The sequence below is a fragment of the Chrysemys picta genome, chromosome 4, assembly GCF_011386835.1.
Source record: "Chrysemys picta bellii isolate R12L10 chromosome 4, ASM1138683v2, whole genome shotgun sequence".
NCBI lineage: Eukaryota > Metazoa > Chordata > Testudines > Emydidae > Chrysemys > Chrysemys picta.
Genome location: NC_088794.1, coordinates 131724613 through 131752511, shown reverse-complemented (window position 1 = coordinate 131752511; position 27899 = coordinate 131724613). Strand labels below are relative to the sequence as shown.

The 27899-nt window shown below is 43.7% G+C and overlaps 1 protein-coding gene across 4 annotated transcripts; it reads left to right on the top strand.

The window, feature by feature from the left end:
- The first annotated feature begins 878 nt into the window (after positions 1-878).
- On the top strand, positions 879-26768 carry DEGS2 (delta 4-desaturase, sphingolipid 2). Of its 4 annotated transcripts, none has more exons than XM_024100193.3 (3): positions 879-1005; positions 15441-16183; positions 26286-26768. In XM_024100193.3, exons 2-3 carry the CDS (start codon positions 15467-15469, stop codon positions 26430-26432), a joined length of 864 nt encoding a protein of 287 aa, XP_023955961.2. In that variant the 5' UTR covers positions 879-1005; positions 15441-15466; the 3' UTR covers positions 26433-26768. The 4 variants fall into 4 exon arrangements, with proteins under 4 accessions (XP_023955961.2, XP_005308881.2, XP_065451766.1 ...); XM_005308824.4 differs by having other exon boundaries at positions 952-1158; XM_065595694.1 differs by lacking the exons at positions 879-1005; positions 26286-26768 and adding exons at positions 1012-1158; positions 19650-19815.
- The last annotated feature ends 1131 nt before the right edge of the window (positions 26769-27899 follow it).

Sequence of the window (27899 nt, the reverse complement as noted above, 5' to 3'; positions counted from 1 at the left end):
TATCCCCATGTAACCCATTCTAACAAAAACCATCCCATTCCATTCCAAACTCTTGTATAGTAACCCACCTATCTCCATATAACGCATTCCAACCTATCCCATTCTAACCCCTTGTACCCTAACCCATATCCATATAATCCATTCCAACCTATCCCATACTAACCCCTTGTACCCTAACCCACCTATGTCCATATAACACATTCCAACCCAACCCACCTCATTCCAACCCATTGTTTCCCATTCTAACACACACCATCCCATTCCATTCCAACCCCTTGTATTCCAACCCAGTCTATACCCATGTAACCCATTCCAATCCATATAACTCATCCAACCCAACCCACCCAATTCCAGCCCTCTCTATCCTAACCCAGCTGTGTGTAACCCATTCTAACACAACCCATCCCATTCTTCCAGCCCTCTCTAACCCAACCCACCCCCATCCTCCAGTAACCCATCCCATCGCATCGCAGGCCATCAGTCCTAAGCAGCCCACCCCATAGCCCATTCTAACCCAGCATAGCCCATTGCAGTCTCACTCCTGCCACTCCAACCCTTCTAACTCATCCCACCCCAGGGTAACCCAGTCTCACCCTCACCAGGCTTCCTGACCCATCCCACCTCATCCCACCCCAGGGTAACCCAGTCTCACCCGCACCTGGCTTTCTGAGCCAGGGTAACCCAGTCTCATCCGCACTAGGCTTCCTGACCCCAGGGTAACCCAGTCTCACCGGCACCAGGCTTCCTGACCTGTCCCATTCGGGTGCAGCCCGGCCCAGGGTAACCTAGTCTGACCCACATCTCACCCCAGTGGCTCCCCCAACCCGGCCTCTCCTCTGAGCCGCAGGGCAGGGCAGGGCTGGGGCAGCTGGGCGGGATGGAGGCGGGCTCAGCCCCGCTAGCTGAGCGGGGAGGAAGAGCTGGTCGGAGACGGAGCAGCCGGTATTGGTGAACCGGGCTGGGCGGGGAGGCGGGAGCCTGGCCGAGCCCGAGCCCGCCCCTCAGGTGAGCCCAGGCGGTATAAAGCCCGGGGCCGGAGGGTGGGGTGCAGAGCTGGGAGCATTAGCTGGGTGAACATGGGTAACAGGGTCACCCGCGGGGACTTCGAGTGGGTTTACACGGAGCAGCCCCACACTCAGCGGCGGCGGGAGATCCTAGGTAGGCGCCCGCCGCGGGCAGGGGGGGCGGCTGGCAGTAGCCGCCGCGGGGAGGGCGCGGGCGGGCACCTGCCTTCCCTGCTGCCGTGGCCGGGCTGGCCCGCGCAGCGAGACGGCGATGAGCGGCTCTGCCCTTTGCCTGTTGTAATCCCGCTCCAGTGCCTGAGCCGCATCCCTCCGCTTTGCCTCTGGGGTCCCGGCGCTCGCTCGCCCATTCCCGCAGACAGAGCTTCCCCGCCGACACCTGCGTCCCCCGCGCCGCGGAGCCGCTGCAGCGCCCAGAGGGCGGCCCTGCCCTGCCCCTTCGGGGGACGCTGCTATCGTGGGAGCGTCTGTGTCTTCCTCGGTGGCTCTGAATCCCTGTGCGTGCGTGGAAAATCTTTCTTTGCCCTGTTTGTTAAACTGCTGTTTCCTCTTCTCACTCTCTGGCCCCTTCCCCCCACAAACCCTGGGAGATTCACTCACGAGAGGGAAATCATCAGCAAACTGCTCTGGCCTAAGCCCGGAGGGTTAAACTGTTCAGCTGTGGCATGTTCTGCAGGAGAATTCCTACTCTAGCCTGCAAACTCTTATTACTGGAGCCTCCTGTCCTGCTTGCAAAGGAGGCACTGGCTTATTGCTATATCAGGTTTTCCCATGGCTAAATTACTTTAGACTGGAACTGATCCACCTTCCCTTTTGGAGTGAACAGCAGCAGCTTGGAACAGCAGGCCAATGAGCCATGTCTGGGGGTTGTACTGAATTGTAACACAAATGTCAAGAGCTAGGAACTGAGTTGGGGCAAGTATAGATCAGACACTGATCAGGTGCACACTGCTCACTGAACATAAGAATGGCTATACTGGGTCAGACCAAAGGTCCATCCAGCCCAGTTTCCTGTCTACCAACAGTGGCCAATGCCAGGTGCCCCAGAGGGAGTGAACCTAACAAGCAATGATCAAGTGATCTCTCTTCTGCCATCCATCTCCACCCTCTGACAAACAGAGGCTAGCGACACCATTCCTTACCCATCCTGGCTAATACCTATTAATGGACTTAACCTCCATGAATTTATCTAGTTCTCTTTTAAACCCTGTTATAGTCCTAGCCTTCACAACCTCCCCAGGCAAGGAGTTCCACAGATTGACTGTGTGAAGAAAAACTTCCTTTTATTTGTTTTAAACCTGCTGCCCATTAATTTCATTTGGTGGCCCCTAGTTTTTCTATTATGGGAACAAGTAAATAACTTTTCCTTATTCACTTTCTCCATACCACTCATGATTTTATATATCTCTATCATATTCCCCCTTAGTCTCCTCTTTTCCAAGCTGAAAAGTCCTAGCCTCTTTAATCTCTCCTCATAGGGGACCTATTCCAACCCCCTAATCATTTCAGTTGCCCTTCTCTGAACCTTTTCTAATGCCAGTATATCTTTTTTGAGATGAGGAGACCACAGGTACTGCAGGGAAGAGCTGGATACAACTTTTCTGATGGTGTGGAAGAATGGCCTGCCAGGCCACAGTTTGACAGGTCGGGGCAAAGAGGCCAGCAATTCATAGGACCCATGTCCTAGCCAGAAAAAAAAAATCCCATTCCAGTGACTTGCAACATGCCTTGTCATGGGTTAAAGCTGTAAAGATTTATAATAACCAGGGACTGGATCACCAGAAATATAGTACTTCAAAAACATTCAAATCTAGTTACCTCTTTAGTAAAATGAGGTCCTTGGGACACTTCCTCAAAAGTAGACTCATAGGCTTTAAGGTCAGAAGGCAGCATCATGATCATCTAGTTCAGCATTTCTCAAATGCGGCCACAGCCTTGTGGGTGGTGAGGGGATGGGATGGGGTGGGGGGGGCGGGAAAGAAAGCTGCCCCCTTCTGGAGCCACAAACACTGTAAGAGCAGGTGATCAGTGGGAGTTCACCACTTTTCTGGGGACAGTGGGACTCTGGCTTCATCCATGTGGAGGTGGGCTCCTTCCCCCAACCACAGGGTTTCAAGCTGTGGCCCCAGGTTCACCCACCACAGCCGGGGCCTCTGCTGCCTCCTCTAGCCCTCCATCTGGACCCCCAATTGTGCCCCCCCACACACACACACCTGCCTCCCCATCCAGGTCTTAATTTTTCTCCCAGCTTGCCGGGGCTGAGTAAGTCTGCTGTGAAAAGTAATATTAACAAATATCGCTTTTCACAGAAACAGACTTACTAGCTAGCAAGTCTAAAAACAACCAAAAAAGCAAAACATGCAAAGCACCTTATTTGTGTTTCTATTCCATTTAGGTCCAGTAAAGAATAGAGACAACTGTCAATTATTTTGTCTGCAAAAAAATTCTAAAATAAATTACAATGATTTGGACATGTATATATGCACATTTATTTGTTTTTTCTAAAGTTAATTAAGTATTTTAGGAAAAATTGTCAGAGTGGCCACAGTGAGGCCATCAAAAAATTTCTTCTGAGAACCCCTGATCTAGTTTGATCTCCTGCACATTGCAGGCCACAGAACCTCACTCACCCAAGACAGCCCCTCTTCTCTCTCTCTCTTTTCTCCTCCCCCCCTGGAGCCAGACACCTGTAATCTTAAAAAACAAAAAAACACTGTTCTAAGAGTAAAATTCTTATGTGAATGAGGAAAGAGCCTGGCCATTCCATTTATCAAACAGGCATTGAGTAGATTGACTGGGATTCCTAAATAAGATAAATCTATTGAGTATATTGGTAGACAGCACATAAGAAAGTGTGTTCTGGTGTGTGTTTTCAGGGCTCTAGGCCAAGCCACAAAAATCACTGCTTTCCACTCATGTGTCACAGGGTATATTTCTGATTTGTACAACATGATGTCCACTTCCAGACTGCAATACAGGAATATGTTTGTTATAGGGGCTACCTCTGAAAAACACTCATCAGTTGCAGTTGTTATAGGAGACAGCTGTTGCTAATCTAAGTACTTGTGATATTCTCTCTTCCTGTGAAATGGGGCACAGCTCTTAAATGACTTGTAAAAGAGGCAGATTTGTCTTATGGTTAAGACAGTAGAGTGGGACTCAGGAACTGAACCCAGAATTCCTGGCTCAGCCAGCCTTCCTGTAGGACTTCAGACAATTCAGTTAATTTTGCTGCTGTGTCTTAGTTCCCTATCTTTAAAACAGGATAATGCTTCTCTCTCCCACCTTTCATCTGTCCTGGCTAGTTAGAGAGTAAGCTCTTCAGGACAGAGACGCTTTAAGCACTGTACAAACGTATAGCTCAGTGGGACCCTCATCTTGGGAGGGGGAGGGCATCTAGGCACTACCTTGAACCAGCTGTTACTGTAACACAGGAAGCTTGTGATTAGGGCCAGTTCTAGGGGTGGGCAAGCAGAATGGTTGTTCTGAACACTAGCTTCCAGGGGGTGCTCAGTTGCTGTGCCATTTAGCTTTTTTTTTTTTTTTCCTCTGCTCCAAATGGCTGGCTTTTTGGGGACTCCATTCTGATTGGCTAGCGCTCCAAGGAGCCAGGACAGTCTTTCATGAAGCACCCTCATTCATCAAGGTACTGCCTCAATGAGTGGATGCACAACGTCTTTCTATACTCTGAGATATACTGAATCAGTCTTTTGCTTTTATCCACAGACAGGGCCATCCTCTCACTGTCATATTCCTTGTCACCAATGGTTTTGATTCATATAGTTTCTTTGGTTTTTCATTGACTTTTTTCTGGATTGATGCAAAGGTGGATAATTGAGCAATACACTATGTAATTGGTTAGCTCAGGAGGGATGACCACTCCCTCCTGCTTGAATGGGCTATTACTGAGTCACATGATGCCCTGGTTAATCATTTTTTCACTCCAAGACCATAATTTTCAACATAGTTACATTATTCTTTGTACACACATCTCACAATGACTGAGTATTGATAAGCTACAAGCTTTCCGTAGAGACTTCATATGCTACCCTTTATGGATAAACACCAAGGAAGCAATGTGTTACATGTATGAGTTTGTCAGGTCTCAGACAGGAGTTGCTTGTAAAGAACAATGTGAACCCTTTGCTAGTTAGCACCCTGGGTCACAGTGGGCCATTCACCTGGGAATAGAACTAGTTGAATTTTTTCATTTGAAACTTTTCTGATGAAACGTTCTCTCCTGAAATGAGAATTTTAACAGAAAAAATTAGTGGTTTTTAAATGTTCCAATTTTTTAACAAAATTCAAAGGAAAAATGAAAGTTGTTTTGGTTCCCTCTTTCCCCAACTCCCATTTCCATTTCTCTCCCTTTCTTTGTCCATTTTGTCACTGAAAAAGGATGTTTGGGAGATGGTGATTAGAGAAATTAAAAAAATCAGACTTCAAAATATGTTCACTATTTTCTGACCATCTCGTTTTGTGAGCCAGTAATGTTCACCCTCCACAATTGGTACTAACTGCCCATTGCTGAGGTGAGTTTCAAGATTTTGATTATACAATATAGGTTCTGTCTACCTGATGGATAGACTGTCTATCTTATGTCACAGCAGCAGAGTTCAACAGGATTGAAACTGCTGACTATCCCATGATGTAACTTCATACCTGAACAGGGGCAAAGGAGGAATAGGACTTGCTCCCTTAGCCTGTTTGTGCCCTTCCCGCCCTCCCCTTCCATCTCTTGCTTTCATTTTTGCCCTCTGTTTGAATTTTATTGCTCTTATTCTCCAATTTTTATTCATCTTATTCTTTTTTTTTTCCTTTTTCCCCTCAGCCTCCTGAGGTTCTGTTCCTACCCATTATTCTCCCCCTGCCCTGTTGTCTTTCTCACTTTCCCGCTCCTCCTTATGGTTATCCCATTATTTGAGAGCTGACAAAGTGCCTGGTACTGTATCCCATACAGACTAGAAATATCTTCACTTCTTCCCCCTGCCTTGTAGTGTTAAGGGTAGGGGAAGCCCTTGCTGACTCCTTCTACTTGCTTACTAGTTAATCATTAACCTTTATACTCTGCATAGCATAAGACAGATAATTTATAGAAAAGAGAGAAGGCACGATCAGCCCTGGTCATGCAGGGCTTTATACAGGTCAATAATCTACTATCCCTGATCAGACATGGGCTAGAGGTTATGGTGCAGTGCAGGAGATGTCCTATGTATGCAACCAGGTATAATAAGATTGAAAACCATCCTGGACTCTGTTGAGATGAGTTCCTGTCTGCATCCTGTAAAACTTGCCCATACCGGTATTGCCCTGGCCTCTTCTTATCAGGACGTGCTGTGTCACTGCCTGGCCCATACTTTTCACCCACAGCGGGTTTTGCCAATTCTTAACTGTAAGAGTACATCATTTAAAAATCAATAACTCAAACACAGTGAATGTTAGTTTCACTTAGATAAATGCATCCAGATACCACAATGAGCAGAATATTAAAGCCCAGATAGAATGAGACCTCACTTGCATGCATGATCAAATCTAGTTTATAGAACCATTCTAATAAACTTTACTGGAGAATGGTGTTTTGCTTCACAGAACTTACTTTAAAAGAACAGAGGTGCTTAAATACAGCTGAGCTAAAGACTGAATCAGTTAACCTTGCCAGTGACTGGCTTTGCATGTTATAGCTGAAAGTGATTTACCTTTTAACTTGAAATCTAATTACCAGGTCTCTAGCATGACAAATTCATTTTGTTCCCTGTTAAGGAAAACAGTGTAATTGATGCACAGTCAACCTGTGGAACTCTTTGCCAGGGGATGTTGTGAAGGCCAAAACTATAATTGTGTTTATTTAAAAAAATAAAAAATTAGAAGTTCATGGAGGATAGGTCCATCAATGGCTATTAGCCAGGGTGGTCAGGGATGCACCCCCATGCTATGGGTGTCCCTAAGCCTCTGAATGCCACATGCTGGGACTGAATCACTTGATAATTGCCCTGTTCTGTCCATTCTCTTTGAAGCATCTGGCATTGGTCACTGTTGGAAGACAGGGTATTGGGATAGATGGAGCATTGATCCGACCCAGTATGACCATTCTTTTGTTCTGACAATACAGGATAAGTCTTTTGTGAAAGACTTATTCCTATATGTACAACACTGCAGTGGTGCAGCTGTACCAGTATAACTGTGCTGCTGCAGCATATCTGGTGAAGATGCTCTATGCCAACGGGGTTGAGCTCTTCTGTTGGAATAAAAAAAAACAACACCTGCGCAAGCAGCATATGCTATGTTGACAGGAGAACCTCTCCCGCTGACATAGCGCTGTGCACACAAGCGCTTATGTTTGTGTAACTTGGGTGTGAATGAGCAAGATAAGTTTTGCTGATATAAGCTGTAGTGTAGACATAGCCTTAGTAAGCAACTGCAAGAAATCACCATTGTTTTCTGGTGTCTGACTTTGTGATTGAATCCATGCCCTAGAGGCTATTTGGCTATGTCTACACTAGCAATTTTATTGGTGTAACTTATGTTGTTCAAGGGTGTGTGTGTGTGTGTGTGTGTGTGTAAACATGACAAGTTACACCAACAGGAGTGCCAGTGTGGACAGTGCTATGTCGGCGGGAGACGCTCTCCTGCTGACATAGCTACAGGCGCTTGATGGGGGTGGTTTAATTAAGTTGACGGCATAGAGAGGCTACACGGAAGATCTTACTGCAGCCCAGCTGCATCGGTACGTGGCCTAAGGCTGTTTTTACTATGTATCCTGCAGTACATTGGGCACCTTACTGTACCTAAAAAGCACTCCCTGTGATGAATAAGTTCAAAATGGCTGCTGTTGACCATCTATTATGCTTGTCTCATGGAGACTTTACACTGTCTTCATAGATTCTTTAAATCTGAAATAAACCATCCCAACTGAAAGCCCAGATATGGTTAGGGAACATCACAACCAACCTCTCATTTAGACTAAATATTTTTTATTTTACTTGCTCAAGTTAAGACAAACTGAAGTTCAGATTGTAAAAATGTTCCTTACTTTTGTATATTTTGACTTTTCAGAAGTATTTAGGCTAGTGTCCTACATTTTTGGTCCTTGGTCTTCTAATAGCAAATACTTTTCTAATTATAATATCTGCAGTAATACTGGCTTTGCTCTATCCCTCAATATCAAACTGTCACTTTTGGGCCAACATTGAGAATAACACCAAATCACCACAAACATCCCATCGTTGCAGTGTCTCTTGTCACTCAACAGCACACCTGGTGGTTAATTAAAAGTTGTATTGAGGGTTTCTGAACGGAATCTATCCAGTCCTCATCTGTTCTCTCTACGAGGGAATAGAGAAATTAGGAGATCCTTGGCCACCTATGGGGGAATATATTACCTCACCTAGGCCGAGAGGGGGAGAGGGAGTTTAAGGGTTGGTGAGTGTAACATTTCTGTATCTAAAGCCATCTGGTTTATCATGATACATTATGTGGTGCTAGTATCCCAAGTTAGCTTGCTGGGGGTTGTGGGTGAAGGGAGGGATTAAAACACAAAAAAGGGCTTGTTCATTCTGGTGAGCTGCTGAAAAACACAAAGCCTTTTCATGAGAGAATGGAGTGAAAATATATTTACTTTGATCCTTCTTCCATATAAATACCAGATCAATTAAAGGGCGCAGCAGTGTGGTAAGGTTAAATATGCTGTGCTTTTTGGTGCCTCTTATTTGTTCTGGCAGAGAGTCACTTCAGAGTGACTTCATGTTTGTTTAACAGGGCACTGTCCTGGAGGCCCAGGTGTCACTGGGTCGTCCCCCCCCCCCCCCCCTTTGCTTATAAGGCCCTTTGAAAGCCTGGTGTGAAGAGGAATGTCCTTACTTCCATTGCACATGCATGTTGCTATCATTGTCATCTAGTCATGAGTCAAAGTAAAGAGGAGCATGAGGGAATAAAACTTCCCCTCTCTGCTAAACAGAAGTATAGTTCCAACCCCTGCTTCTTTAGAGCTCCCTTTCCTTACTGTTGGCATACAGCCTCCCTTCTGTCTCTCTCTAATATGCTGTGCATAGTTATGCTACTATAAACATTAAATATACAATGTAAGCGTCTCATGTCAGCAAGGAGAAATGCCCCCACTGTCCTGCCACTGGCAGCTGCAGGCCTGATTGGATCTCCACCTCTTGTTCTGCATGTGAGAAGGGACCACCTGCTCAGCTCTCTCTGAGGCAACACTAGGGGGAGCCTAGAGCAAGAGATCCCTCCCCATTCTTGATGCAGAGGGGGAGCCCGGAGCAGTAGCCTCGGACAATATTAGTAGGTTTTATCCCCTACTTATTTCTTGCCATGTTGAAAAGATTTCTCCAATTGTAATTGGAAATCTCTATTTGTGTAGTTATAATCCTGCCCTGCACCCATTTGACTGAGGGGTCTTAGATGTGGGAAGACTAATTCCACAGCACCAGTTTAACATATGACATTAATGAAACAAGATGACTGACTCTAATATGCTACAGTATTTTCAAAACCATTTTTGACTGGGGTGACCTCAGTGAGTAACTACTAGTTAGTGACTTGTAGCGTACTAATGCTCCTCATTCTGAACCTTTTAAAGGGATATTTTTAGGGTAAACTTCCTTAATTTTGTTGCTAGTAACTTAGATTATTAAAAGAAATAATTACAAAATGTTTTGTTTCCCATACACAAAGAACAGCTATCTACTTTCAATTAGTGACCTGCATTGCATAAGATGAAGGTGGGGGGGGGGAACTCTACAAAATAAAAGTAAGGTTTCAGAGTGGTAGCCGTGTTAGTGTGTATCAGCAAAAAGAATGTGGAGTACTTGAGGCGCGTCCATGAAAGAGCACAGTGCCTGGAGCAGGCTGCTTTGAATACAAAATGGCAGGTAGCTCTGCAGGGAGGGGATGTCTCCATTCTAAAAGTGCAGTGGTTGGCACCAGGGGGCTACTACCCCTGAATGGATCTTTAATGGTTCCCATTCGAGCAGATTACTGTCATACCAGTGAAAAAGGTCCACAGTAATTATCTTGCATACACTGCAGTTTATTTGAGAAGAAATTACACAAGCGGTAAAGGGTTACACTATGCAAATAACTCTTATGTTAGACATTAAGAACTATATGTTAAGAGCTATACATTCCTCTTAGCGAGCCTCTCTTTCACAAACATACACAAACAGGCCCTGTACTAGCCTCACACAGTTCCTGCTTGGCAAACAGAGAAGGTGGTTACCAATTCTATGGACAGCTTCTTCTCTCCAGGTCTGGTCTCCTCAGCCCTCTGGTCTGTCTCGGATTCCCTCGAGGCAAGGCCTTGGCTGCCTGGAGACCCTTCTGGTTCACAGTCCTACTTGAGCCCATGGAGCAGAGTTTTGGCTACTCTGTCTAGCAGCATTAAGCGTTTTAATTAAGGAATCCCTCAACAGTAATTTAATTTGCTTGATTTTTATACTGTATTTCCTCAAAGAAGTCACATGTCTTAAAAACATGCCCAGTGGGCGTGTAGCTACTAATTTTTACCCAATTAATACTTTAGGAGGAGACTGCAGAGTCATGCCAACTGAACATTACCCCACATTCACTCCCTTATCAATCATTCACTTCAGCCCCCTGTGTGATGTACTTCAACGGGGTCGAGATGCCCCGGTCAGCCCAGGCTCCACTCAAGATGTTCTACACGTGTTGTTTGCTTTCAAGTGGACATATTTACTGACTCAAAGATCAGTATTAATCATACACCCAGCATGGAGCCAGTCAGTTTCACCTCTGGCATCCGCCTGATGCTAAGAGAAGGATTCTGTTCCCAGAATTCTCTTTTGCAGTTCAGTTATGTCAAGATATGTTCTCACACCATTCATTCAGTATGGCCACACCAATGTGGCACCATCCCAACACAGTGCAGCCTTCACTTGCTTCCATTCTGCAATGCAAGTAGTCAGTGTTTGTTTAGTCACTTTTCCTAGTCAGGGTCTCAGACTCTAGTCCAATGCTGTAATGTTTGAGCCAAAAATGCTGCAGGGGAACATCCTTGGTGTTAAAAACCTGTTACCTCTGGAACCATTCACAACCTTTCACGCTATATAAGCCCTATTTAAGCAAAAAGCAAATTGAGGTAGGCTCTGCCCAGCTTCCCCTTGAGCTACTCTTGCAAAGTCTGTACTAATAATACCACCTACCATTAAGGATGCTTTACTAACTTGCTGTGCTGCAACAAAGGGCTGAAATGTCTATTAAAACATGAGTTTTCCTACCTGTAGTGCTGCACAGGCAATTTAAGAAAGTCTCGTATAAGGCTACTTGAAGAACCAATGTTTCTGTTTAGGACTTGCCAAGGGCTGATAGCTATTTTTAGGCCACATAGGCCAAAGAACTTAGGCATCCATGAAAAGTTACGGTAGTATCACAGGCTCTGAATGTGTGTATTACTTTTTTCAGGTGGAAACATTTGTTCTTTCTTCCTATGCCTTTTGGAATACCTTAGCCTGATTCATAAATAAATGTTGACCTTGTATAAAACACCCACTTTGACATAGCTCTTCTTAGTCAATGGATCTCATTCATCTGCATGTCTTCTTTTAGTTATGGTTAAACTGCAATTATCAATTATGATTGACTATTCTAAGGGATGAAATTTACCCTTTATATTAAAGTTGAGCCTCATTAGCATGTGCCATGATGTTTTGCATATGTCAGAGCAACAAAGTAATGAATACTTTGCACGTGCTGCTCTCATGAAGTAGGAGGCCTTTTTAAAAGCCTCCCCCCCCCCCCCCCCCGCTGTATGTAAGTACAGCAAGCCTAGCAATCTCAGCGATTCTTTTCAATTCTATTTTCTGGCAGTGCAATAATGGCATAGGAGACTAAAGGGTATGTGAAAAATAGTCAACAAATGTTTGGCAGTATTAACCTAAGGACAATCTTTCTGTGCCACTAACTATTATGCCAGAATTTACCTCGGGGTTTCTTACATACAGTGTTCCTGAAATTGACCACAGTCTTGTTCCTGAGCTAAACTTATGCAGATAGTAAGGTACTTGTATTGACTGCAAGCTCTTTTCTGTACTTATTACTGTATCTTTCAATACAATCAGGCATGATCAGAAAATGTTGCTTTCAGATGTGGCTGGTGCCTACATTCTAGTACAAGGTATTGTGTATATTGCACAATCAGTCAACTATTCTATTATCTTTTAAATATGTATGCAAAAATACTCTAAGCCACTAATTGGCTTTGAAATAATGGACAAACATCTGAATTGTGTAACTATTCAGGAGTTGCTTTCCTTTTAATACATGAGTAGACAGACCTCTTTCCTGTGGGTGTTTTTGTTAGGTAGAAATGCACTGTATGTGGTTTAATGCCTACAGTGGGCAATCTGACCAAAGGACTGCATCCTTCAGGATGAGATGTTATGTGACGGCCTTGTGCCTTAATGCTGCTAGCTGCCTGGGTATTGAGAAATGATCCCATGGCATACTAAAATAAATCTACTAACTTCATCTGAAAGAAGAACATGGCAGTTGTTTAATTATGTATGTTTATACAGCACCTAATCACAGTTGCCAACTTTCACGTGGTAAATGAGCACCCTGATTTTCACAATAAGCCAAAAATCAAGTTAATACCATTTCAAAACAAGCCAATCCCTCAGAACCCCAGCACTCTGACTAGATTCCCCCAGTATGGAGTCTGGGGCTGGTGGGCCCACTGTGCACCCCCTTGCTCCTGCTTGCTGGGAGCCGATCAAAAAAAAAAGGCTACAAGCCCAACAAGCTACAAGCCAAAAATTAGCCAACCAGCAACTCACAAGCTCATTAAGCCAAAAACAAGCCCAATATCTGCATTTTTTTCCCCCACGGGTTTGGCATGTCTGCACCTAATACAACAGGGTCTTGGTCTGTGACTAGGGCTCATACATGCTTTGGTAATAGGAATAAAAAAAGTGATGTTACAAGCTTCTCAGGGCTGGGTGTGCCTTCCTGTGTATTTGTACAGAGCCCAGCACAATGGGGCCTCTAGGAACCTCCACATTATAAATAATACTGAATTACTGAGATTATGAACATTCACTTTTCTATTTAATTGAATCTTTTTTTAGTACAAAACTTCCATATCTTGTATGTGTTACACCTGTCACTGCTGGCAAAGTCACAGGACTTATTTGCATTGCCTCCGATGTTTACAGTATCCACAGCAGCACTGTTCCACACCTTCATAATCTGATCTTGATGAAATAGCAAATGTGGTGTAATGGTCAGATGACATTTACTTGTCTAATTATAAAAAATTCACCCATCACCCAGTGTGGACACAAATACAGTTTGTAGCCACAGTTCCCAGATTAAGGAATTGATCCTGTAACTTTCCCCATGTGAGTTATACTTACTAATATGTGTACTGCAGAAATAAAAGGCTCCAAAGATGGGTGATAAGGACATAGAATCTCATGTGAGGAAAAACTGGAAAGGATATAGGATCTCTTTAAAGAGGGGACCTAATAGGAGGCTATAATGAAATGGGGCACAAAAAGTAAATTGCACGTTCTTGTGGGTTTTTTGGTTTTTTTTTTTCCTCTTGTAAATCAAGTGGGCATTCAACAAAACCAGAAGGGAACATATTTAAGCTGATAAAAGGAAATACATCTTTACATATGTAACTTATGAATTCATTGCTGCATGGTATCTTGAAGCAAAGAGCTCCTTGTGGTTCAAGATCAGACTACTTGGCATAGGGGAGAACATCCAATCGAATAAGGATATAAAACCTCATTCCAGAATTGCCTTCTATAGAATTTCTTGCACATTTCCTTGAAGCATATGGTATTGGCCACAATGAGATGTTACTGGGTTGCAGAGACCGATTCTTACCCTGCATTACTAATTTAACTCCTCTTCATCCTCAGTCACAATCTGAACTAATCCCACCCAATCAACCCTCCTGCTCCCAAGCAAGAGCATGAGTAGAGATGCCAAGATTTCCCCACAGTATATTTAGTCAGATTAATCTGATTTCATTGTAAAGAATAAATCACAATTTACAGAATGTGTAATACTTTCTGGAAGAATCTGAATTCATGATCTTTATGTAAAACATATGGTTTCTTCTTCTTTGACAACATTGTCACTATCAAAGTGCATGATGCTCCATGAATACCCACAGCTCCTGTTATGGGCATTTAGAGTGACAAATTCTCTGCATTTATATAGCACCTTCCTCCAAGGATTTCAGTGTTTCCCAATAGCTAGTATTAACTGGAAATGCTGAGCACTGTCAATATCTTTTACTACACACTAATTCTATCCCATCATGTTGTGTAAATTGAGGGTTAGCAGTTAAAATAGAACTTCTTATAGATACACAGCCAACAGAGTAAAGTGCTAAATAGGACACCCTGATCAATTAAAGGAGTATGTTGCCAAATACTTTACATCTTTTATATCGGAAGCATGTTCCTACCATATAACAAATGTCTTGTAATGGATCTCTAATGCTGTAGCTACATATATGATAACTACTTAAAATTGGATTGGACTTAGCATTTTAGTAAAAGTTCTGTAGGCAGCAATCTTGAACTAGACTGGCGGATAAATCAGATGTCTTATCGCTTTGCAATATCTTTCTGTGGTGCTGTGAAGACCGACAATCAGAACTATATCAGGTTATTATGGATTTTTCAGGGTGGCATTCATACCTGTCCCTGGTGTGTAACTTTACTAAGGCTAATGAACACAAAGATATGGAAATCTACCACTTATCTTCCTTCCTTTCTCCCGATAATTATAGCATTGGTTTCTCTTATGATGTCAGTGCAAACAAGGACTGGTTCCTGATGTAACCATTGGCGATTTTTAAAAAGGTCAGATTAATGAGTAAAATGCTAGTGTTTTTTCCCTTATTGGGGCCTGTAAAAAAGAGCACAAAAGTACTCTATGGATGTGTCTTGTGTCCAATATTCTGCCCCCCTCGCTAGCTCCTCTGGTTTGTGGGTGTCAAAACACCTCTGTCTATTTTGGAGTCCATTCTGTGGTTCTATCATCAATCTGCTGTTATCCAGAGCAGAGAAATGTCAATCGGATCAGGTTAAGTAGCCAGGGGATTGACTTGCTTGATACAAGGTGCTCCTGCAGTTTTTAATTTAGTGGCTCTTAGGATACAACCACACATTCCCCATCCCATCAGGGCTGTACACTTGCTCAAGAGAGGCTTGGTGCAGGGTAACAGTGTTTGAAACTACTCTTTCAGTAGGGTTAATGCACACCGCATGGAAGTAATTCTGTACCTGTGCATTACTTTCTGAATGACTAGGCCCCTGTGCATAAACTTTTAATGGAAGAAATTGGAGAGGAATGCCATGTGGTGACCATGCTTACTTTCCTGATACTTAATGAGTTGTTTTGTTTGTTCTTTTTCTCCCCCTTCAGCCAAATATCCAACAATTAAATCTTTAATGGGACCAGATCCCCACTTAAAATGGATTGTGTCTGGAATGGTGTTGACACAGCTTCTAGCCTGCTACTTGGTGAAAGCTTTATCTTGGAAATGGATTTTCTTCTGGGCTTATGCTTTTGGGGGCTGCATCAATCACTCAATGGCGCTAGCGATCCATGATATTTCACACAATGTTGCCTTTGGTAACAAGCAGGCTAAGTGGAATAGATGGTTTGCAGTCTTTGCCAACCTGCCATTTGGACTTCCTTACTCCGCCTCCTTCAAGAAATACCACATCGACCATCATCGATACCTTGGTGGAGACACTTTGGATGTGGATGTTCCAACTGACTTCGAAGGCTGGTTCTTTTGCACTCCATTTCGGAAATTTATTTGGCTCATCCTCCAACCATTCTTCTATAGCCTGAGACCTCTTTACGTGAACCCCAAAGCAGTTACTCAGATGGAAATATTTAATGCCCTGGTACAATTCTCTATTGATTTTATAATCTACTACTTATGGGGCCTGAAGCCTGTTGTTTATTTAATAGCAGGCACATTACTTTGCATGGGTTTGCATCCTATTGCCGGGCACTTCATAGCAGAACATTACATGTTCTTAAAAGGCTACGAAACCTATTCTTATTATGGACCTCTCAACTGGATCACCTTTAATGCAGGCTACCACATGGAGCACCATGATTTCCCCAGCATTCCTGGATGCAAGCTGCCAATGGTAAGCATATATGTGGATCCTTGTAAAAGTTGCTAGAGTAGCTTAATTTGGAATGGCTTGTATTATAGCAATAGCCACTTTTAACTAAGGCTAAAGCATATCTTTCAAACTGCCAAAAGACCGTTGTGGGAGAAAATAGAGGTCAAAGACCCAAAAATGGGAGTGTGGGGGAGAGTTACACACAGACAATGCAAGAGGGTTTAACAATGATAGTAATTTCTTTTGCATGAAAAACATTACCTAAGAGTTCCAATTCTTCAACTTCCTAAGTTCGGCCTCTTCAGCTTATTGTGGTGTACAATATATGTGCAATGGTGGAAACAGATTAGTAGATTTTATGGGATGGAGGTACATCTAGGTCTAAAATGGTGCCCTCAATATATGGGCAGGGGACTGGAATGGGGGGGCATGCCCCCCCCACTTTGCCAAATGAGAAGGGGGAGTGCAGGGGCGGGGCTTCGGGGGGGGACGGACGGACACAAACAGTGTGGGAGGGCAGGGCCATGGTTCGGGTGCTCATGCCCCCCCCCCTTTTAGAGAGCTTCTGCTGCTCCTGTATATGGGGATAGCTGAGATGGCTGCTGTGTCAGCTGTGTACACTAAGTCCGCACTGGAACATTCTACTCAGAATACCAGATCCTGGGGTGGCTCAGAGTATTTAAATTTTTAGTGTAAAAATTTTCTTTGGCTGTTCTTGAACAGGATCTGTGAATAGCTTAAAAATGAGTTGGCTGCTTCTGTGTAAACTAGAAACAGCAGCAATTTATCAAGTGAAACTTGTCCAGTGATCAGTTCACCAGCTGAGTTGTAAAGAAGTGTAATTGCAGACCCTGTCTGGTGCTGAACAGAACATATGGGCTTGGATTCAGCCTCACCGAGTTTACCAACTTGACACAGACAACGGGGCAAGTTAATGGAGTAGCTGATATGGGACTTGGTTGATAAAGAATTAGAGGAGGGTAATGTGATTAATGCAAATCAACATGGGTTTATGGAAAATAGATTCTGTCAAAATGACTTTTTTTATGAGATTACAAGTTTGGTTGAAAAAGGTAATAGTCTTGACATAATATACTTAGGCTTCTGTAAGGCGTTTGATTGGTACTGCATGACATTTTGACTAAAAAGCTAGAATGATATAAATGTGGCATACGTTTAAATGGATTTAAAATGGCTAACCCATTCAATTATGATTCCTTGTTTATAGGTTTCAAAATGTATGTTTCTAGTGGGGGCCTGTAGGGAACAGTTCTTGACCCTATGCTATTTAACACTTTTATCAATCACCTGGAAGAAAATCTTCACTGATAAAGCTTGCAGATGACCCAAAAATGGGGGGGAGTGGCAAATAAGAGGACAGGTCACCCCAGAGCAATCTGAATAGCTTGATTAAACTGGGTGCAAGCAAACAATACAATATTATTTCAGTATGGCTCAAAGTAAATGTACACATCTAGGAGCAATGAATGTAGGCCACACTTAAATAATGAGGGACTCTGCCCTGGAAAGTAGTAACTCTGTGAAAAAGATTTGGTGGTCATGGGGAATAATCAATTGAACATGAGCTGCCAGTATGATGCTGTGGCCAAAAAGAAGTTAATGCAAACCTGGGGATGCATAAATGGGAATCTTGAGTAGAAGTTTTTACCTCCTTATTTGGCAGTGGTGCAACTGCTGGTGAAATAGTGTGTCCAGTTCTGGTGCTCATAGTTCAAGAAGGCTGCTGATAAACTGGAGAGGGTTCAGAGAAAAGCCATGAAGAATGTTTAAAGGATTAGAAACCTGCCTTAGCGTTAAGACTCATGGAGCTCAATTTTTTTAGCTTAACAAAGAGAAGTTTAAGGGGTGACTTGATTAGTCTAGAAGTATTTATGTGGGGAATGAATATTTGATAACTAGCTTTTCAGTCTAGCAGAGAAAGTTTTAACATGATCCATGTAAGGCATGTGTTCCAGACTACTGAGACCTGAAAAAGGGACACTAGCAAAAAAACCAGTAATGTGACCCCTGCTTCTTCATGGCACTCAAACAACCACTGGTGCCTCTTCCCACCTCCTCACTGATGCATCCAGGGGAGGGAGGAGGATACTGTATAAATGGGCAGGTGCGGGGGACACAGGAGAATGGCGGAACTAGTTAAGAGTCATGGACTTGTCTGGAAGCATGTTCCATGTGCAGGTCAGTGTGTACAGACTACTCTGGTTTTTGGATCTTGGAGGGAGATACAAAGAGAAGGAAACAAATATGTTGTGATTATGACAAACTTTTAAAGTTATTGCACATTGGAGCTGCGGAAAACTTTCTGAAAGTCTTTGACAGAAAATAGCTTTTGGCAGACGTGGAAATTTTTGCAAACTACTTTTTTGGTAGAAATGTTTTACTTTAATCAGAAACATCAAAATTGAACATTTTCCCCTTTACTCTTCAGTTACTAAAAACCCCAAAATGCTGGAGACCAACTTAGAAGAAAACAGAACTAATTTTTGCAGGGAAAATATTTGTTCAACCAGCTCTATTGCACAAAATTCACAACATTACCAAATACATTTTTATGTTTCTAATTTCTATTTTAACAGCAAGCACCTGACCCACCTGGAGCATCCTTGTCGAAAGGCAGTGGCTAGAGTAACTGTAGTGAGCTTAAACCTAGCTCTCTTAAGGGAATAACTCCTGGCCCTCAAAGTCCTGTGTAATTTTGTGGTCAGGACAACCAATGGAAGGCGCCACTGGAACAGGCCAAATATGTAGGTGATAATATAGTATTGCATATATTTAGAGTGGTTATATTGTACCTGCTTAATATTAATGAGCATTCAGGGCTTTGGACACTACAAAAATCCTTCAGTTCAATAGATCAAGGACTAACAAATGCATGCTGCTACTCCAGGGAGCTGTGATAAAATTATGGGATATACCACAATGCACAAGTACTTCAACAGTTGGCGGGACCATTTTGTGCACATGCTGCACTGGCTCACTTAAAGGAGACCGGCTAGGATGGAATGAGTGGCCCTCAAAAACACTCTGCTGTATTGATGGTTAAAAAATTGATTGTCGAATAAATTATTTGAATGTGGTAACATTTCTTGAAATAACTTACTTCATTAGGTCTACTTAACTGCAGTGCTTAACCTTGGACTTGTTGAATCCTCTAATATAGTTGGTTCTTTAGATGTAGAACCTTTAGCATTATCTATCAGCAAGTACGTAATGGGAGCTGTTTGAGTATGATAGGGTGACCAGATGTCCCGATTTTATAGGGACAGTCCCGATTTTTGGGTCTTTTTCTTATATAGGCTCCTATTATCCCCAACCCTCTGTCCTGATTTTTCACACTTGCTGTCTGGTCACCCTAGAGTATGATCAGGTCTCACACATAATGGGGAAATGAGGGAATAAATGGACCTTGTACTGCACTTTCATTTGTTTATCAGAAATTGATATTTAGCTTCATCTTCTATCACAGATGGCTCATTCAGAATGTCCCAAGCAACATGTTTGCCATTGGAAAAACATGCATCAGTGTGACCCTCGGATCTCTGAATAGAAACAGGAACCATTAGGCTATGCTGTAACCTAGAAGCTGTTAAAATGTGAGCCTCATATGATGGCAGTAGAACTCCTCTCCTCCTTCAATGAGCTGTGGGATGACTGCTTTTCTTATATACCATGAAATTAGTATCCTGTCCTGAAGTACCAATTTTAAAGAAAAACATGTAATGCTAAAGGCTGGCTAGTCTTTGTGTGAATTTTTTCACTGTCAAATGTAATATTGCATTCTCTTCTGACCAGTGGTAGAAAGATCCATTCTACTTATCTGTAGAATTGACACCCTTGTAAAAATGCTCCAAATGATAATGCAAAGCTCTTCCCACCCCCATCATTAGACAAAAAGATGTATTGTTACACTGGGTATTGCCAGAGGCAAAGGAGTTATTCATTAAACTTCGTGGGGAAAGTACTGGGCAGGGGGTGAAACCAGGCTTACTAGACTGACTGCCTCAAAATAACTCTAGTAGCTGTGCTTGTTTGAAGCACAAGTTAACCTGAGAGCAGAAGCAGTGGAATTAGCTGGCTTATTAACTGTTGTGTATTTTTACACATACCTTGGAATTATCAACTTGCACACAGCTAGCTTAGAACATACTTTTATCACTGTTCTCCCTCCCCTATTCTTTCCTTAGACTTTCAGCACTACTACAGCACTTACTTTGGAAGATGATGAATACAGCTGTAGTAAAGCATTGGAATTGCAGTAGCACCTAGGAGCTCCAGTCGTAGCCCCGTATCCCATGGTGCCTGGGTGCTGTAGAAACAGAACAAAAAGTCCCTGCCTTAAAGTGCTTGCAAGCAGTGTAAGAGAAGAGACATCAGATGGCTAAAGGGGGAGCACAAGTAAACAATGAGGCAGTACAGGTCAGGATTAGCCCTGGCCTCAATATACCAGCTGCTTCAGGCTGATGTAATTAATGCCTTCCATCTTAAGGTATCAAAACTCTTTACAAACACTAACAGGTTAAGCCTCACACCAGCCCTGTGAAGAAAGGGAGTATTGGTATCCCCATTTTACAGATGGGGCAGAGATGTAAAGTAACTTGCCCAAGATAATGCAGGAAGCTGGTGGCACAGCCAGGATTAGGATTCAGGTGTTGACTCCCAGTCCTATACTCTAATCACAATGCTCCCATTTTTCTTTGAGATAATGGTACTGTGATCAAATGAAACTACTACTTGAGGGCAGTAGTCAATAGTAATATTACAGCAGGTGTTAGGTGACTGGAAAGATAAGGACAGGTACCCTATAATAGCTATCGGGCCAAAGTACATTTAGTAGCAATTTAACTTCAGTTTGTTGGTCTATCAGTATTATGGTTTTAAAATAAAACTTGCATTAAAATATTTTCCTTATGTCTAAATCAATGCACATGGTTCATGTTCTGTGATGCTGTTAGCATAGACAACTAAACATACCAGCTGTTTTCATGTTGGATTTCTTTATAGGGGTAGTACATCAACAAACATTACAAAGCAAAACTGTACAGAAATGTCAGTGCTTTTATTTCAGTGCACTTTCCAGTATGTGTCAATACACCAGGGGTGGGCAAACTACGGCCCGTGGGCCAGATCTGGCCCGTCAGGGCTTTGGATGCGGTCTGCGGGACTGCCACCCCCATGGCACCGTGGGCCCTGCACCACTCACGGAAGCAGCCAGCACTACATCTCTACGCCCCCTAGGAACTGCAGCCAATGGGAGCTTTTGGGGAGGTGCCTACAGGCCAGGGTACTATGCAGAGCCCTCTGCGCCCCCCCCCCCCCAGGAGGGAGCTGTGTGGGGCTAGGGCGGGCAGGCAGGCAGGGAGGGAGCCTGCATGGGCCCTGGTGCGTGCCACGGCCACCCCAGAGCTGCTCCAGGTAAGCAGCACTATGCCGGAGCCCGCACTCCTCCTGTACCCTGCCTGCACTACTCCTGCCCCCCAACCCCATGCCCTGAGTCCCTGAGCCTCTTCCTACACTCTGCACCCCAACCCCTTGCCCAGAGCTGCACACTGCACCTCCTCCCACACTCCCTCCTGTCCCCTAATCACCTGCCGCAGCCCTACATTCATCGCCCTGCATGCAATTTCTCCACCCAGATGTGGTCCTGGGGCCAAAATGTTTGCCCATCCCTGCAGTAGAGGCAACAGGCCATCAAACTTAACCCTCAAAATGCTGGTGTCTTCCAGACTCTAGCGAAACAATGTTTAGGACAGGGATCGGCAACCTCTGGCACATGGCTCGCCAGGGTAAGCACCCTGACGGGCAGGGCCAGTTTGTTTACCTGCCGTGTCGGCAGGTTCAACTGATCGTGGCTCCCACTGGCTGTGGTTTGCTGTCCCAGGCCAATGGGGGTGGCGGGAAGCCGTGGCCAGCATATCCCTTGCCTGCACATCTGCAGTCTTTAAGTGCTGGATAAAAAGCAGGGAAGCTGAGTGTCTAGGTACACAGATATCATAAACTTCAATCATTCATTGTAGATAATTCATTAAATCTACTACTACTGTTCAAACAGATACATTTTAAGGTAAGGTTTCCAAAGCTCAGTACTTCATTCTCACTCTCTATTGGTACCAGCCCCAGAACTGTATTGATCTGCTGCTCGAGCCCTGGGGTTGGTTATAGGACTACCATTCCTTACTGAACTGGAATTGCTTTATGCACAACCTGGATCCATGCTAGACCTGGCAATCATGTTGCCATTTTGCTCTACAGCCACAGTGGGGCTGCTCCAAATCATTTTAGTGTGTCCCCTGCGTACCAATCCTGCAGAGCCTGGCTCTGCTCTCAGAAACAGTGGATTCTGGGAGATATAAAGCTTCCTTCCCCATGCACAGTGGGACACTATTGGGAAAACTTTCTGAAGCATTAGTGCTAACATGATTTAGGCTGAAACCGTTTAAACTGGGATCTAACTTTGCTGGAAGCATATTTAACTGAAACTGTATTTGATGTGCTTATAAACTAGAGGGCACTCTTACATGAGATATGTTATGAGCATATGAGGGGACCATACAATTCTGGGCACACTCAATTTGTGTAGTGTAGACCGCCTGAGAGCTGCTCTTTAAACTGATGTTAAACAAAGCCAGCTGTCTTCAGCTCCTTTCAAAACATGGGCAGGAGTTTGTCCATATAGCAGGATTCTTAACCATGGGATTGGAGACCAATACAAGGAGCTTGATGCCTGTTGAATAATTAAACAGCCTGTGCCCATACCCAGGCAGAGAATCCCAGTGCTGTAGGAAGTGGTGGTGATGCTCAACAGATAGCAGTCATTCTTATGGAATCACTGCCTTAGCATTAGGGTAAAGGAGGTGTGGTGAAGAGAAATGTGCTGTTAGAGATGTAGATTCAGATGAGACATAAAAACAAGCTCCTGATTATCCAGGGCCATTTAAAAAGAAGCCAATGATACTACTGCAAGAGTAAGGGTGTTACTTTGATATCCTGGCCAAATCAGTTTACTAAAAATTCTCACAAACTATCATATGCAGTTGCTTTTCTATTCCAGTGGTGGCTGTATTTCAGTGGAGAGGGAGATGATCTAAGAGTCGTAACAGATTTTACACTTCCTGGCAGATCCTAGTGTGCTTTGCTAATGTAACTATTAATTTGTATTGCAGTATTGTTAGCCAAATGGGCTCATTTCCCCCTGGAGCTGCCCGCCTTGTGTTATCACATAATCTTGCTGCACAGAAGGCTGCAGCGGGTGTTTTGCAGAAACAGTCGTTGCTCCTGATATAACAGCTGGGCTTATAGGCAAATAGTTGACCTTTTGCTCTAACAGTATCGCCTTGAGCTCTGGGCCCCTTTTAGTAGATGCTGCATAAACATAATGGTAAGGCTTGCCCCAAGGAGCTTACAATTTAAATGGACAAGACAAGGGGTGGGGGGAAAGGAAGGATTATCCCTATTTTATGGAAAGGGGGGGGGAAATTGATGCACAGAGGGAGTATGATTTGAGATTAAGGTCATACAGGGAGTTTGTGGCAGAACCAGGGTCTAAATCCAGCTCACCAGTACCTTACCCATACAATCATCCTCTTTCCTGAATTGATACATGAATAGTACATATGGGTCACAGTCACCATTTCTAGGGTGAAATTTAGGAACTGTTCTAATACTACATATCAGCCCTTCATAATAGCATTAAAATAGGTGGTGAAGAATCTTTTCTAATGGAAACAATGGCATTTTATGAGACAGCAGAATGTGATAACCAGAACTGGGTCTTAACCCTGGTGTCCTGGAACAATACCCTATCTCCTGGTGGTGTGTGTATTGTTTGTAAGGCTTGTGGATTGCTTTCAGCCCTTGCATTTATATAGCTCTGTTCATCCATGTCCTTATTAACATAGTAACTTCCTCTTTTCTTGCGTGTTGGGAATGTATTACACAATTCATGCTAAAGGAGACGTATAAAAACAGGTAAATGAATTTACAGTGTGACTAACACTGGTTTACACTTTAACTTTATCTAAGTTTCTTAAACTCTTTCACTGAAGGTCAAAAACTTGCATATAAATGGCTCCATGGGAAGAATGGCTCATAAAAGTCCAAGTTTAAAGGGTGGAATTTTTATTGCATTCAACAACCTCGCTGGCTTTTAAATACTGGCTAAATAATGTTCTGGAAGGAAATCTGGTTTCAGCTCTGCTACTTTGCCTGGGACACTATGGCTTTTGGTTTGTCTAAAGGGCTGAGTTCAATTAAAAAAAAAATCTGCCTAGGTAAGAATAATCTTGGCAGGTTTGTGCAAATGTACAGCAGCGCCACTGATTCTCGTGTTGCTACGCTCAAGTACGTGCAGAGGCAGACTGCTGAGCTGTTTATCAGTAATAACAACTGTATCACCACTCTATTGCTCGTGCTAAAGTTGCTATAGCCTCCCACTTCCATGAGTTCTTGAAATCTCTTCCTTTTCATGCTGTCCTTACTGCCTGCAAAACCAACTCCCTGCCAAAGCTACACTTCAGATGTCATCTTGTCCCAATAAAAATCTTTAAAATGGTTTAAAAAAAACTTGCTCGGATATTGTCACTTGAGTTAATGTTTACAGCCCCCAAATGAAAACTCAGCTATATGGGAAGCAGGGCCGGTTGTGCTGATACACCGGCTCTGGCTTTTTTGACTGCCCCAAGCAGGAAAAAAAAAAAGGGGGGGGGGAGCCAGAACGGCAAAGCAAAAAAACAACAACAGTGATCTGTGCGCAGGTGCAGGGGGACCGGCTAGCTGGGGGGAGGGAGCGAGCAGGAGAGAGAGAGAGAAGGGGGGCGGCCACGCGGCCCCTCCCGCCATGCTGCGCACCGCCTGCCGGGAGGGCTCCACTCCGGTCGGTGGGGAGGGAAGGACGCAGGCTGTCCTGCGGAGCTTGCTGCAGGGTGCTCCCATCCCCCACGCTGCTGCCCCCTACAGGGCGGCCGGAGCAGAACAAAACAAAAACAAAACAAAAAAAGCGGCCGTGCCGCCCTAGTATTGGGCGGAATGCCGCCTCGTTCAATCTGCCGCCCCAAGCACCAGCTTGCTCAGCTGGTGCCTGGAGCCAGCCCTGATGGGAAGGGTGCACATACCTACAGCAGTAGCAAGAGCACTTCTGAGAGCAGGCAAGGTGAATTTCTGTCAGTCTGAGATCAGGTGTGCAGCTAAAATACCAGCTAGTAATGGCACACAGGGAGAAACAGAACTGTGGCCAAGCAGCACTCAGAGTCTTCTGAACTGGTTTGATCTTTCACTGAATTGTGACACCTGAACATGTTTAAGGGTTCAGGAACAAAAGTGGGTGGCACAAAATGAGTGAATTATGCTGTGGTGGAGTCCTGATAGCTCATAACAAGGCCTTGTTCTCATGCTGAATCAGACTAATTCATGTATCCCTTCCCTCCTCATAAAACACTGCTGAAATCCAGTCCTGTGGAACTAAAATACAAAGATCAGAATCAGACCCATTTTTTTTTCTTCAAATTCTGAGGGCGTGTTAGGACTAAAGGGGTTGGTTCAGTCCATTGGAGATAGACGCCCATTATGAAGTTTCCAAATGGCTCTAGATACAGATCATAGTTTTTTTTTTTTTTTTTTTTTAAACCAAAGTTCTAGAACCAGAACATCCCTGAATTCTTTATCAGGCCTGTGTCTACAGGAAAATGTAACGGGCTGCCAGATTAGTTTGAGACTAAGTTAACAGCAACTATTAAATGGGGAAACAAAGTGGAACAGAATTTAGATGCTACAGCTAAAAAGACTGGTTTCTGTAATATTTTTTATTTCTAGTGCAAGCAAGGCTGTAGCTGGAGTATTTGTCATACAAAGTGGACTACTAAACATTGTGTGCAAAAATACTCAGAGGAAAATGTGGAATGCTAGTTCAACGTTTCTTTCCACTAGAAAGTTGTCAAAAATGCTACATCATTCATAGTCATAGAGCAGATTGTGACATGGGATGCTTTTCATTGAAAGACTTATTGGTGTGGATCTTAAAAAGTTACATTGGGCAAGATACAATCTCAGCTAGATAGAGAAGAACCTCTGACAATGCAATGCTGGTTAAATGGTCTCTTGTTCTTTTCAGGTGAAGAAGATAGCAGCAGAATATTATGACAACCTTCCGCAGCACCAATCTTGGGTTCGAGTTCTCTGGGATTTTGTTTTTGATGACAGCATTGGTCCTTACTCACGGATTAAGAGAATATGTAAACTAGCAACAGAAAACCAATAGATTTGCTTTAGCATCTTCATTAATAATGTTAAAAAAAAATCCAATTTTCATGAACTTGAGTTTTCAGAGCTATAAATGATCTGACATAATATTTCTATGCACTTACCTTTTCTGTAGTACCAAAGGTGATGAAATATTGAAGGAAACCACAGGCACTGTTTTAGAATACTGTAAATTTTATTAAAAGGATTTTTGCTTATGTAACATTGCTCTTTGGCAGGATATCACACATGTATGTTTATAGCAGAGGCTACATAGATGCACCATCCTTTGTATCTGGGTGAAACTGTTACATTTTAAATCCACATTAAACATTTTCCCCCCTTTTCATCAGGACCATGCATGTGTGGCACGAGATTCAGTTTAGACTGTTCTGTGGTGCAGAATGCTTCTAATCTTTGGAGGAATGGAGACACACACTTCAACAGGTGGTTGGCTTGCCTTAATAGGTCAATGCAAGCAGGAGGCAGCCAGGATTCAAGAGCAAAAACTCAACCCCTTACTTCCTTGGATGGATGAGGGCTAGGGCTGTATTATACATGCTACTTCAAGTACAGTCATCTCTGAGCTACATCTTGGTTTCTGAGCAGATTACAACTGGGTCAACAGCTGCTGCAATATTGCTGCCACATCATATGGGTTTGGGAAGGCAGGGATAGACCCAAAATGCAGTAGGTGGAAACCCCCCAGGAATCTTATTACCATGTGCAAACACAATGGTATGGTTTGTCACATCCAGTGAAGTTGAGCTTTGGACAGTGACTGTACAAATGAAGATGGAACTTCATTTCCTATTCTCATCTACGTCAGATCAACTTACTCACTGTAGTGGAGAGATTTCTTTTCAGTTTGCCAAGCACACTCCCCTTGAGACATCAGTCCTGATGCTGCTGAACATGTGAGTCAGAATAAAACCCAGCTCATTCAGCTTTCGCTGTCATTAGCGCTGCAGGGCCAACCTCCTGCCTGTAATGTTTGTAAGCATGATTCAATACATATAGAACCATATTCCAAGAGGAGATCAGCCACAGCCTTTCTGGGGCTAATGCACTCAGGGAAAAGCCATAAGCTCCTATTCTCTTGGATGTGCAAGCTGAGAAACAGGATTTCTAATACTATGGGCTGGTCTACACTGGGTGGGGGGGGAGGGGATTGATCCAAGATACGCAACTTCAGCTACGCGAATAGCGAAGCTGAAGTCGAAGTATCTTGGATCGAATTACCTGGGGTCCAGATGGCACGGGATCGATGGCCGTGGCTCCCCCGCCGACTGCGCTACCGCCGCTCGCTCTGGTGGAGTTCCGGAGTCGACGGTGAGCACATTCGGGGATCGATATATCGCATCTTAACAAGACGCGATATATCGATCCCAGATAAATCGATTGCTTCCCGCCGATACGGCGGGTAGTGAAGACGTACCCCTTGAATTAACATTTAACATCTTACAGGACAACTGCACTATGTGCT

What these genes read in the sequence shown, in the direction of transcription:
- DEGS2 (XM_005308824.4), top strand. Translation starts at nt 1,077, where the DNA reads ATGGGTAACAGGGTCACCCGCGGGGACTTCGAGTGGGTTTACACGGAG. An exon ending in GCGGCGGCGGGAGATCCTAG is followed by an intron (nt 1,159 to 15,440) that starts GTAGGCGCCCGC and finishes CTCCCCCTTCAG; the next exon opens with CCAAATATCCAACAATTAAA. An exon ending in CTGGATGCAAGCTGCCAATG is followed by an intron (nt 16,184 to 26,285) that starts GTAAGCATATAT and finishes TGTTCTTTTCAG; the next exon opens with GTGAAGAAGATAGCAGCAGA.